The 13,621-nt window shown below is 40.8% G+C and overlaps 1 protein-coding gene across 1 annotated transcript in view; it reads right to left on the bottom strand.

The window, feature by feature from the left end:
* The window catches only part of bicc1a (BicC family RNA binding protein 1a), a 66,733-nt gene that overhangs the window by 5,040 nt on the left and 48,072 nt on the right, over positions 1-13,621 (bottom strand). The window contains exons 8-19 of the mRNA XM_028007390.1: positions 11,543-11,794; positions 9,896-10,027; positions 7,200-7,404; positions 5,270-5,431; positions 4,980-5,140; positions 4,748-4,883; positions 3,055-3,208; positions 2,507-2,666; positions 2,392-2,431; positions 2,155-2,309; positions 1,062-1,218; positions 646-809 (exon numbers count right to left, since the gene is read on the bottom strand). Of these exons, the coding sequence (XP_027863191.1) occupies positions 646-809; positions 1,062-1,218; positions 2,155-2,309; positions 2,392-2,431; positions 2,507-2,666; positions 3,055-3,208; positions 4,748-4,883; positions 4,980-5,140; positions 5,270-5,431; positions 7,200-7,404; positions 9,896-10,027; positions 11,543-11,794 (1,878 nt within the window). The remainder of the gene's footprint in view (positions 1-645; positions 810-1,061; positions 1,219-2,154; positions 2,310-2,391; positions 2,432-2,506; positions 2,667-3,054; positions 3,209-4,747; positions 4,884-4,979; positions 5,141-5,269; positions 5,432-7,199; positions 7,405-9,895; positions 10,028-11,542; positions 11,795-13,621) is intronic.

The following is a 13,621-nucleotide window of genomic DNA, read 5'->3' as shown; positions in this document are numbered from 1 at the left end:
ATATTTTTAGCCAATTATTTGACCAGCCTATCATTGGTAGATATATATTTGACACGAGCTAGCAGAGACAAATAATGCAAAATGTAGTGAACCTCTTTACTCATATTTCTTCTTGATTTTTCTTTTGCGTTATAGATATTTCATCAACTTTAGTCGTGATCTTTAAGAATTTGGGAAATGTAGCCCTCAGCAAATATATAATAAAGTGTAATGAGAGGATCATCTTTCCCAGATATCTGTATTTACAATTCAAGTTTAAATTTCCATTGTTCTTATTTTTAAGAATAATGGAGCAAGTGAAAATACAGCCGCACTTTTTATTCACCACTTTGAGTGGAGTTTGTTGCTATATGAGTTTGTATGACGGTATTCAACAAACACATTCAGAGTTCAGATAAACAACTGAGTAGAACAAAAGTAGAAGTAGAATAAAAATAACCAAGCAATTAAAACTAAAAAAAAAAAAAAAAGCAGATAAAACATTCAAATTCTGGTGCAAATAAGCAAGTCACCACATAATAATAACATCATTGCTCAGCATTTAAATTCCTAAAATCACAGACATTTGGCTGGGTCGAAGCTTTGACAAAGCATAGAAATGAGTTTAATAAAACGTGAAATGATAAAACAAAAGAAGCTCTCTACCTCCTGCTGCTGGAAGACGTCGGTGTACTTCCCTAAGCCCAGCTTGCTGAAGAGCTCAGGCAAGTCGGAGCCTTTCAGGGACGAATTCAGGTTGCAGCCGTTGCTGCCGGTTACTGAAGAGATTGAGTCCATGTAGTTGCTGCTGCTGAGGTAATGCTCTGCAGCTGCACAGGCAACGTTTAGAGCAGCCAAGGGGGAAAAAAAGACAAAAAAGGGAACAGCTTAAGTGGATACTCTAATCCTTTTGCTTATTTGTCACATTATTATTAGAACTCATGCAAAAAAGATGTTTGTGTTTCATTATTATTCTAGGGTAAATTCTCAACAAACTAGATTGAAAAATATATATATTTTAAAAGTTTGGAGTAAGAGGCAAATAGGTCAATAATATGGAGTAAAAATGCAATAAAACTGACCAGATTTGTTCTGCTTTCTCTTCGGGCTGCTGACCGCGGAGGGGAACTCTGTGTGGTTCGGCAGGCCGTTCCCGTTTCTCTCCCTCCAGTTGTCCGAGTCACTGCCATTTCCCACGCCTTCCCGGCTGCCGGATCGAGAGAGGGACAGTGGAGAACCCTGGAACGCAAGAAAACGAGGCTGAGAAAATATTTGAAGAGTAATTCTAAATGTAAAGAAAATGTTAAAAGAGATCATAATCTGACTTTACGGGGTGTTTTTGATGGAATGCATATTTACTTTGTCACATCAACACATAAACCTTAATGCAGCTTATTGATTTATGCTTGTTTTTTAAGTAATCACAAAAAAAAATCACTGCTTTACTGGCTTCTGGGTTGTTTTATATTTGTCTCTAAAAAAGGATTTGAAGGTTGTATATTTCCCATAAAACAATCTAATCCAGGTTTTTCCACATTATTAAAAATTTTGAATTTATTCCGATGACTAAGTAATTCTTTAACACACTGATGATTCAGAACCCAGCTTTAGCACAGTACTGCTTCACAAACTGTGATAAAGACAAACCCATATGTTCTGTACTCAAATAAAAACGCCGTACTAAAAGTGATACAAAGCATGGCACATTTTTCTTTAAACGCCACATTTGCAGTAAAATGTGTACATAACAAATGGTAACCCTTCTAAATATGTGTAAATAGGTAAATTGATGAAGTGATCTTTTACTGTAGTTATACAATCTCACAATGGCTATGGAAAAAAAAAACCATTTCCAAATAATTGTAAAAATAAATAAAATGCAAAACAGGCCTCTATTCTTTCTTTAAGAAATCCTATGAAAATAAAAACTTTGCTCAATAAACCTTAAACAGCTTTGTAAGCTTCAAAATGTTTATTTACTCATAACATTTCCTAGACACATACTTATTTTTTGTTTATTTATTTAAAAAAAAAATAATTCTACTTTATTTGATTTTATTCAACCCTTACAATTTTATTCAACACTTAAGGATGCAGTAAAAAACCTCCAAAGCTGTTAAGAGATCTGGGCTGCTGCTGATGCTAGAAGCATATTTTTGTCCTTCTATGTCTGACCTCATAAGTGGTGCTCATGCTGGGTTTGTACGGGACGTGATTGGCTCTCCGCAGCTCCTTGATGGTCTCAGCTGGCATGGACTTTGAGAAGCCCAGACCGCTCCAGGTGTTGGTCGGGGTCCGCACCTCCGTCACCACGGGTTTCTTTAACATTGCTTTAATTAAACAGATAATCCATGGTATCAAACATTTGTAATTTCGTTACATTTGACTACATGTAACGAAGCACAAACTGACCTTTGGTCGCCAACAGCTTTTTCTGTTCATAGTCAAACGCCTGAAGAAAAACAGGAGACGATTTCATCTCTTCATTTTTAGAACAGGTAGAAAGAGTTGTGTCAAAATGTTTTACCTGCATGTTGGCAAAAGACGTCTGTGGCGCCAGTCTGATCCTCTCCCTCTCGTTTTGCTGTGCTGCCCGTTCGGCTGCCCGCTCACTGCCCGGTGCCCTCTTATCCGCCACAGGACCGTCCGACGAGCTGGACTCGGCGTCCGACAGGAGGCAGTCAGAACTGGCAGAATCACAAAGAAAACAAGAAAAAAAAAAGATGCAATTTATGCCTTTCCCTTTCATTTCATCTCTTGATGTAATCTTTGAGGATATCTTGTGATTAGGGGTTATTGGATGATTCTACAAGGACTCAGTTGGCTCTTTCTGTAACAATCCTGTCCAGGTTTAGTGTGCAACACAGTCCATGTGGCAGCCAACACCTAAAACTCCTAAATCCTATTTCACTCTGCGGGGATAACTAACCATCTGTCATTAATGCAGTAACATCTTGCCGTAATTAAAACAAAATCTGTAGATTTGCGTTTCATTTCAGCCAGATATCATTTCATCCAAAAAAAAAAAAAAAATCTACTAGGAGACGCCAAGGATCTTTATAGACACAAACATACTGTAGATAGGAGTTCTTGGTGCCCTGCAGGAACTCCACAGCCTGTCGCTTCCCAGGTGACGTCTTGCACGAAGCCAGCATCTGTTTCAGCTCGCTCCCATTGGCTGAGTGAGAGGGGCTTCTCGGCATGCCCACTTCCACAAATGTATCAGAGCCTGAAGAAAAAAAACAAACAAATGTTTCCCCGATATTATGCAGACATAAGAAAAAAATAGAAAAGTCCTGTAAACAACAGCTGAAATAATTCAGGTTTGAGCCCAACTGTGTCATTATGTGTATGAAGACGTGCGTTAGCATTTTAGTCGGATGCTGAATGAATTAAAAACACACCGGCTGAGTTGATCATGGTTTTCATATGTCACTCGCATGAAAAGAACCTGCTCTGTGCACATCTGTGCGTGCTTTGCATGTAAACACAACTACATGAACGCTGTGACATAAAATACGATGTCAGTGCCGTTTTGATGCTTGCTCAGACAATCCTTGGTGCAGAGTTGACATGGATCGCCCGCCCGGGCCAAGTCCAAACACATTCTGGGGCACAGAAGGAGGTGAGAGAAGGCGGGAGGAAAGCATACCGGGACGCACCAGGAAGGAGAGAGAGGAAGCGGCTTGGAAAGCAGCGGGGAAAAACGAGACGCGTGAGAGTGGAGCTTTTGAGGGCAAAACCCACGAGTGTGAAACGCAGAGGAAATGAAGGCCTTTCTGAACCGCTAGGAGACCAGCAGTTAATCTGTCTCCGTTCCAATAAATGCAAAGCACGAGCTCGGCCGGACATTATAGAGGAGAAGCAGAGAGAGACGTTAGCTTTACACATTTCCCTCAGTGTGGTTTTCAGAGCGACATAAATCTCAAGCGGAAAAACGTGATTTTGGACGTTTATGCTCGGTTTGGATGGCTGAGCTCCAGCAGAGCGCAGTCGAAAATGTTAGCAACTCAAATTTTTTGTCCGGCCAAGGTCATAATAATGCATAAATCACATTACTCTGTTTAAACATATATGATGGAGGATGTGGAACAGGGCTGAATATTATGAATGGGAGGCACATTTCTGAATACAACCACAACCACTAAGGTGCTTTAATCTAGTTCAAGTATTTCATACCTCATAACTGTTTTCTTTCTTCTTATTTCCTCACATAGCAGCAACTAACTTTAATGCATTTTACAGGAAATTTATGGGCCAGACCAGGAATATTTTCAAATAGGTATAAAACCTAAAACTAACATTTAAGACTGTGTTCACTACCTGACTTAAGACAAACTTCTCACCTGTATTCCATAAAGGCCAGAGTCTCCTTCCACTGATACTGATGGACTGAACAGTGCTCTGCAGAAAGCTTAAAACTTGGAATAATGTTTTACTAACTAAACCTAAAAGGCAAATAGACTAGTGTAGTGTAGTGTAGCACTTTTCTAGTCACAAGATGAACCTCGACAGGCACTTTCTATGTGTCTGATTCTCCCTTGTGCACTCACAAACATGCACCGATACAAAGATTTTTAAACAAAATCACAACTTTATCCATGACGTGTTCTTTCATTGTGTATCATGCTATTTACTAGTGTCCTCTAAAATACTGACATCCACGTGGGGCTCGATATTCAGGAACAGAAATGTGATCCCATCTAACGGAACAACATCTATCTGGTGTTTAATCCAACGTGGTTGCCTTTTCGTTTGACGTTTTTACCTTCGTCTGGGTTGGACTTGCTTGACAGCGGCTCTGAGGGACTGTGTCCACTGGCCTCATGGGCCGAGTCGCATGGAGTCGGACTTAAGACGGTCTCTGTGAGGGATGCCGTTGCTAAACTCCCGTAACCAGGATGCTACGTGAGAAAAGACGGCAACACGAGAAGATATTAAATTACTTCACTTACAGTAAACCTGAGTGACGGGAGGACGAATGAGGATGTGAGGCTGACCTTGACGTGTCCGTTTAGCGTGCATTCAGGGACCCCGTTTGGCTGCTTGTCTATGGGGGCGAGGCCGGGCGGAGGAGACGGCGTGCTGAGTGTGTAACCCTGCACGCCTGACATCAGGAGGGCCTGAGCTGCAGGGTGCAGTACCAGCTGGGACGCAAAGCCTGCAATGAAAGATAAAGGGCAACCGTTTGGTGGGCAAGTCTAGACGAACATCAGATGGCAAGTATTTCATACCTCAAAAAACATTTGAGGAAAGAAGGGTTTTTTAAGAAGCTGTTCTGTATACAAACTTTGGGTGCTGGTGAGCGAACTGGGCCACATGGAGGGGGCTGGTGTGGGAGTGCTGGGGCTCGGCGTCTGCAGGGGGCTCAGAGCCGAGTTCAGGCTGTTCAGAACCGTGTTCAGGGTGGCCGAGGCGGGGAGGGAATGGGGCGCCGTCGCACCTAGGAAACCTGTGGCGATCACGACGAGACAGAGGAAAAGAGTGAGATCAACGGTGGTCCCGTCGAAGCGCAGGGCCATTTTTCAAGCTAATCACACGTTTCGCTGAGGCCCTCAGAAAACAATCTCGGTTTTCTGGCTATTTTACTGGAATTCCATCAAACTGCGACCAGACAGCAAATGAGAGGAAGAATGTCTTACATCTCTCCAAGGTTGTGGAAACAAAAGCATATATCCAGCGTATCATCATACCCAATAAACCCATGTTAGTGAAAGCACCCAACGATATGGTGCCTGGTGTTTTAACCCAAAAACAGTGTATGAAAACAGAAAGAAGCAGGTCTGTGGCTTTCACAAGGGGCTAGTTTGGCTCCAGGAATAAGACCCGAGATTCTTCTGGCAGGCTGGCCTGTAATCTGAGGAAAAGAAGCATGTAGCAATTACTAAAGGCCAGGATGTGGCCATCCACAGCTTCACCCCCGGGCCCCTGGGTTTAAATGAAACAGCGAGAAAACGTCTACCATAGGTGGTTCCCCCAACCAATTTACACATTTTACTGAATTTATTGAGGAGTGAGAACAAAAAAAAAGAAGAGAAAAAAAAGAGTTTAACAAGCCACACACTTTATATCTTAATAATGGCCATTTAAAGGGTAAAGGAAAACTGAAGTATTTAAAACATTAGTGTTAAAGAGTCTCACATAAGGCTTCCTCCACTGATCCAAAGCACCCTCCACAGAGAATCCTGAGTGTCCACTATTAATCCTATTTAAGTGTGTAAATAATGAGAACGTCTGGATCAAATCTGAACCAATTTAATACTTACAGATTTAAGTAACAGTCTCTATAAGACTACATTCTATAAATATTTTTTTTTCCCTTTACACGCTGATTGAATTAGGACATTTTGTTGTTTATTTTGATCATAGTTAACATTCTGAATATTCAGGGATTTGCAAATACATTATTAATATTAAGAACTGGATGGCAAATTAAAGTCTGGATGTGGTCATCTACACATTTAATTATTCATGTGAAATGCAAAAAAATCTATATGTATTTCAAAATTACAAAACAATATGAACATTATGGAAAAAATAAACATATTTAAATAGAATTTGGTGAAATGATCAGTAAAATAGTTAATAGGTTATGAAAAAATAAATACATTTGCAGAACTGGAGCCCCAAAATAAGGAACAAAATTCTGATCTGTGCAACTCTAGACATAATAAATCACACAAAATAGGACTAAATCCTTTTTGAAGATAAAAACTTCCGAACTTTCACACAGGACCATGCAGAAAAGCTCTTAAAGTGAAAAGTTATTAAATACCTCAAAATAAATGTTTATAACTTTTCTACTTAGTGCAACTACATGTGTGCTGATGTCATTTTCTCATGTTTTGCAAGTCAAAGATGCACGGTAGTCAGCAAGTGATTCAGATTAAGACAACAATGGCAATCTTATGGTATTTGCATCTCTATGTGCCACCTAGGATTCTACAGAAACAACCAACATCGCACTTTAGAGGCATCTGTGATACTGTGAATGCGTCACCAGATGGTGACAGGAAGTAAAGTGTGATTTACGAGGATGTCCACTACACTGTCAATAAATTTCATCTCTGATGCACTTTGTGTAACCAATAAAAGAATAACATGTTATCTTTTGAAACTGATTTATCTTTTCTACATCATGGAAAAACATCTGGAACTGCACCAGCAGCAGCTTAAGAAAAAAAAAAAAAAAAAAAGAAGAATTTGGACAGCATTGTTACCCAGATTACTCAGCCCCAGGCCAGCTGAGGTCAGGATGTCCAGGCCAACGGGGCATATGAGGGACGGCGATGGACCATTAGTGGTGGGATTCAGTGCCAGGGAGGGTGAAGAACAAGACACCCCGTCGCTCTCGAGACCCAAGAGGAAACGCCGAGCTTCGTACATGTTGATGGCGTTCCTCTCCACACTCTTCACTATCACGGACTGGGAAAGAAGACAAAGGAGATCAAAACATAGTTGGGAAGGATAAAAATACATGGTGAAGAGGGGAAACGCGCAAGACAACGAGGCAAAGAAGGAGAGGGGGGGGAGGCATGAGAAAGATGCAAAAGACAAAAAAAGAGGAAAGCATACATGGAGGAGTGAGGCATAGATAGGATAGGGAATGTTGGCACCAGAGATAGGGAGTCTGAAGGAGACCGAGAAGGGGGACAACAAGAAATGGGAGGAAGGAAGAGGGAATTAAGAGCAGATTAGAAGGATAAACATTAAGGCAGAGTGGGAGAGACATGGGAGCAATGTTCTAGAGAAAGCATTTCTTCATCAGCTGCTAGAAATCCATCACCTATCTCACTTTTTGACAGGAGAATATTGCGAAACAGCTAATATACTTAATGTCGGAAAAAATGTAAGACAATTTATCACGAAAAGAAAAACAAAACTTTCTGCGTTACTGGAATCCAAGCCCATCATAAATACTCAAAATAAATCCGTGCACAACGTTGCCCTGAATTTGACCATTTGCAGCTTTTGAGAAGCGATTCCCAAACACGATCACTCTCGCTGACACAAACGCAAGGCCCTCCGTCTTTGCCAGTGCGCCGCCAGCGCTAACACTGCAGCGCACACTCGCATGGGCCTTCAGGGGGACTGCAGTCAACTCGTTAAAATGCTTAAGTGAAGGGTTCCTGAGTGGGTGTGGGCTGGGTCTGTGTTTACCCTGGCACCTCTGCAGAAATCCCTGCAGAGCTGTCTGCTCTGGGCACAGAGCCCCGGCTCAGGGCGGGACGCGGGCACCTCAAAGTGTCTCGTCAGGACTTTAGCTAAGTGGTGAAATACGATTAGAAATATTAAACGTTGTTGAGAGGGAGAATGTGAGCAAAACCAAAAGCATGTTTTTTGAATCTGAAGCTGGCTGTGGTTGTTTTAGCAGACTAGAAGTCACGGTACGGAGTAGAAGGTTTTGCAAAATAGCCCAACTTGCTGCTTTAATGTATTCCTTGACGGAAAAGTGTTAATCTAAAAACGAGCAGCTTATTTAGAAAGGCTGAGAAAGAACACGAGCAAAGTTCCCATCAATCAGGTGGAACATGCTTTGGCAGCCCATTCTGCAGAGGAGACAGCCGGCTCTGATTCCCCACTGTGGCAGATGTCTGATTGCCAGAAGTCTTCCCACTGTTGGTACTTGGTTCCAGTTTTCCTCTTTCAGCTCTGTTCGACAATAACAAAATGCAGCAAGGCAGATTTTTTTTCTTATTTATTTATTTAGATGCCACACTGTGACAACTGATGGAAAGTAGTTTGGAAATGCCACAGTGGCTTTTTTGTTTTGGTAACTCAACCCGTTTTTACATTTGATCGAATGAGACAGAAGCTATGTTTTTCCCAGGGAGAAATCTTAACACATGTTGCCTTCTAAATATTAGGGTTAGCTAGCGCTTGATTTTAGTCGATCTAAATTCTAAGATTTTCCATCAATCAGAGTAAACTATTTTCTGACAAAACTCCTGACAGTTATTTGTTTGCTGGATAATAATTTACATAAAACAGCTCTTTAATTATGAACATAGATAGTGAGAAGGCTTATGTCTAAAAACAACTGCATCCTGTCATTGAGCACAATGGAAATTCTCAATCATCTATTTAATACGATGCATGAATAAAATGTTACCCATGCATCGAAGGCATGTTGACATAGCAACAGCCATTACTGTGGGTCATTATAGCGATCCAAAGTGGCACAGTGATTGTTTTATGATTTTTCCCTAAAATGTTTACAATATGCTCAACTGAAAACGGACTCATTTGGTCCCATCATTCTATTAGTAGTGTATCATAGCAAAGGTGAGCCATTTTGGGCCTTTACACCGCATTTTAATTTTACCCACAACAGCTGCAGAAGTAACAGATAAAAACAAGTTTTTCCTTTCAGCATATTCTGAAGATGAATTTTGAACATGCTTCCACACTTTACTGAAGTAAGCCATCTAATACTTGGGTATTTTCTGCATTTTTTAACCTCTTTTAGGCTTTGGAACCATCTTAATTCATTGCTGCATGGATGCAAAAAGGTGTCTGAAACATTCATTTGAGATTGTGTCTATATTGACACCACAGCTATCATGCACTTGCTGCAGATTTGCTGGCTCACATCTTGTAAATAAATCTCTGGTCCTCTACATCCCAAAGAGGCTCTATCAAATTAAGATCTGGTGACTGTGGAGGCATACTACAGTCAACCATTTTTAAAATATTAAGCTTTGTGAACTTGTACTCTGTATTGCTTGAAGTAACAATCCATTATGATAACAGTTATCATAATGGAGTAGACATGGTTAGCAACAGTAAACAGGATGCCTGTGGTTTTTAAACAATACCAAGGAGCCAAAAAAATATTTCCCCCACATCATTATGCCACCACTGGCAGCCTGAACTGTTGACAAGAGGAGCTACATTAGTATGTGCAGTCCCATACCTTGCTGGGTTGCTTCGGCTTTGGTTTGATGCTGATGAAGACATCCAGCTGCTCCATTAGTGCCGTGATGCACTGAGGTTCCACCTCAATGTCCTCTTTGATGTCAAACATTAATACCAGAGGCAAGCAGCCCTGGATAAAAAGAGGAAAACAGGATAAAAAACAAACTGCAGCAGATCCTTTCACACTGTCGGGAGCACGACGACACTGCTTAACACTATGGTTGCGTTTTATGCCCTATTTGTGTACTCAAATTATACACTTTCTCAAACCAGCAGTAAATTGTCCTTTATACTCTACCATTTATAGACCGATACGTTAGCCATGCCGATAAATACGAGTTTCATGGAGGCATTCGACCCGTTGTAGCCTTCGGGAAATTCCGGCAAGTTAAATCTCTTCTGCACGATCACCACCACAGGCACCACAAAGATCTGTATTTTGGGCTGAGAACTGGATAGCTCTCCGATTGAGAGTGGGTGTAATTAGCAGCAGAGTATATAGAGGCAGGCCGGCTCTGACAGGGCCCTCGGACCGGAGCTGTAATCTACCGTCTGGCCTACAGGCAGGAATCTATAGAGGCCAAAATCACAAAGACATAGGACTGCGGGTAGAAGTCTTCTCCCTCTCCTGCATCGTCTTCTTTCTCTTTCTACCCTCTGAATACTCCTCTTTAATTCTCTGCTTTCTGTGTTCATCACCCCTTCTATAACTCCTTTACTTTTCAAGAAGAGAGGGATCATCTTGTGTGTTCTCTGAAACAACTCTGGCACTCCCTCTGCGTCTTTGGGACCAACTGGGAGACCACAGACAAAGACAAGCAGCTTTTCTCAAACGACTACACCGAATTACGGATCTCCGGACAACAACCCATACGCTGTTTATAACAGAGAAGTCCTAACTAGTTCAGCAGAAGTTTAAGCCACTGGTGATTAAACAGCCATTACTTTTACACATCTCTGAAATAGACCTCTTATTATACACCAAAGTAATTTAGGAAAGAGTAGCCTCAGTGGTTGAGGGCAACAAGACAAAAATGGCCACTGAGCATTTTTGGACAAAATGAAAAAAATTATGAGGTGCTACTCTTGATCCAACACATGAATGCTAACGGAGGATTTTTGTGAAGCGGAAACATGCGGATGAATTCCAGCTACACGCAGGCCAAACCCTTATCATTAACTCTAATTAGAAAAGTATGTACACGGACAAAACATGAAGCCCCGAAGCCAAACTAATTTAGCCGGAGTCCATCTTGCATGCAGGTATGTAGATGCTACGGTCACACAATCTAACCTTGAATCAGAAACAGATTCTCCTTTTGTCTGATCTGAATATTTCAACAGAGGAAGAAGAGCCAAGCAAACCTCTCTCAAGGCTGCTTGCAACCTATGAGCCAATCATGATTCACATTGCGAGCCCCCCTTACTTGATTTAAAAACCACGCATCACTCAAACACACCATGATAATGTAAATGAGACAGAAGCATCTATAATAGCTACCACAAAGTCGAAGGAATCTGTGTATGTAAGGAATATGCTACCACTAGCATCCCCTAACCACAAGACAATGTTTAGTTTAAAGTAATCCATTTCAACCATTGGATTGGATGTCAATTAAAAAAGAAATGCAAAGAAAACACGCACCATGAGATACTGCCGCGCGAGGCAGACGGATTCGATGGTGCCCTGAATGTAGACGGTGGATTTCTTCTGGGGGCCGTTGGGGTCGGGGAAGTGGATCTGGGCTCCGGTCCTCTGGGTGATGTGCTTGATGTTGCTGCCGTTGCGTCCCTTCATAAAAAGGTGGTGCTGCGGCGCAATGTCGAGGTGGGTGGTGATGGAGATGGTACTTGCCAGACTACCAGCCAGATGTTCCAGCAACAGAGCTGTGCCTCTCTGGGGAGACAGGGGTGACGAGGTTTTGGATTATAAACTACTTAACAAGACAAGAAACTTTCATTAATTCTTATATTTACCACAGACAAATTTAACTCCTACAGTTAGTGGCATAGATTATGCTTTCTCAGTCTTAGTGATATCCTTCTGTAAAATGTCACAGAAAAATCAATAAATCTTAACGAATGAGTCAATTTCAGTAACTCAACCTAAAAGTGAAGGTTGTATTATATGGATTCATTACACAATGACATATTTCAAGCATTTATGTCTGTTAATTTTGATGATTATTTGCTCAAGCTCTTGAAAATGTAAAGCTCAGCTGAGTATGTCCATTGCATCCGGAAAATATTCACAGCACTTCACCTTATCCACATTTTGTCAAGCTACAAAATGTGCCAGAATTTCCTTCCTCAAAATTTTTGAATACTTCTTGAATATGATGCTACAAACTTAGCACATCTATCTTTAGGCAGATTGGCCTATTCTTTGCAGAGATGTCTGTGTCGCCATTTTCAGATGCTGAATCAAATTTAAGTCTGGATTTTGGCTTCTGAAGCACTCCAGGACATTCATAGAGTTATTCTGTAGGTTTGTGCCTCAAGACAATCCTGTCTCCATAGCCAAATTGTCCTTTGCACAAAGCAAATTGCACATACTTATACTGCAATGCTGAAATATTTGTGATATACTGTGCAACCCTACGCTTGATGCAAAATTTAACAGACTTATTATTTGGTGCCTCTGTGATTTGTCTCTTAGCAAGTCTTTTCCAGTGTTTAACAGGAATCCACACACTGTGGCCAGCAAATGACAACAACCCAGAGCGTTTTTGGCAACAGTCTAACTGAGCTCCGAGGGTCTCACACTACCACACAACATAGCTTACATATTCTTGTGATCCTTTAACCTCCATCTGGCACGTTTCCCAAGCCCTCAAACCCAACCCATCAGACCTACCCCAAAGTCAGGGATAATTCTTGCATTCACTTACATTCGTTGCACTGAGAACAATGCAATGCATTAAGGCTGTTTGGCAAAATGTGATTTGAGCCAGAAGAGACGCATAAATGTGAAACAATGGGTAGTAAATGCTGATATTTGCATAAAACAATGATTGGAACAACAACCTTTGTTCTCAGCCAAATGATTAGTTAGTAACGATGTTTCCAATTACTGAAAGGGAAAATAAAAAATACATTAGAAGATTAATGAGCCATTTGAAAATCTTTAAACAATAGAAGTCGAACTAAACCAGTACACATTTAAAAAACAACTATTCAGTCAAATATGGTTGCATCTTTTACCATATAAAGACTTCTTTATTTTCCATTTAGAGTTCATTTCAAAAGTATCCATATTCCTTTAACACAGTTCCAACAACAAACTTAAAAGTATTTTTTATTATATGTGAAAGAGCAATACTAAGTACCACACAGATGCAAAGTGGAAGGAAAACCACATGTTTGTTTATTTTTATGATTTATAATATAAACCATTGTATAAAGTGTTTTGTGGAGAGGTCTATAGCAGAGTTAGGTTTTAAAACAATATTCCAAGCTTTGAACATTTTACTGGGCATGGTAAAAATAAAGAGGCAAAACTGCAAATCCGACAAAGCATATCTGTCCAACTAAACTGACCTACTGGGCAAGGAGAGCATCAACTAGGGAAGAGACCAATGACAATTCTTGAGCTGCAAAGATATAAAGTTCAGGTCGGAGGCTGTGTTATTTGCATTAGTTGTGCGCTTCACACTGCACACAGTTGGAATTGATGATAAGACAGATGGCGCTGAATTCAGGGCAACACTAGAAGAAAACCTGT

This window comes from Xiphophorus couchianus, chromosome 22 (genome assembly GCF_001444195.1).
Source record: "Xiphophorus couchianus chromosome 22, X_couchianus-1.0, whole genome shotgun sequence".
Taxonomy (NCBI): domain Eukaryota; kingdom Metazoa; phylum Chordata; class Actinopteri; order Cyprinodontiformes; family Poeciliidae; genus Xiphophorus; species Xiphophorus couchianus.
The sequence above is the reverse complement of the archived record's forward strand: the minus strand, read 5'-3'. Positions and strand labels throughout refer to the sequence as shown.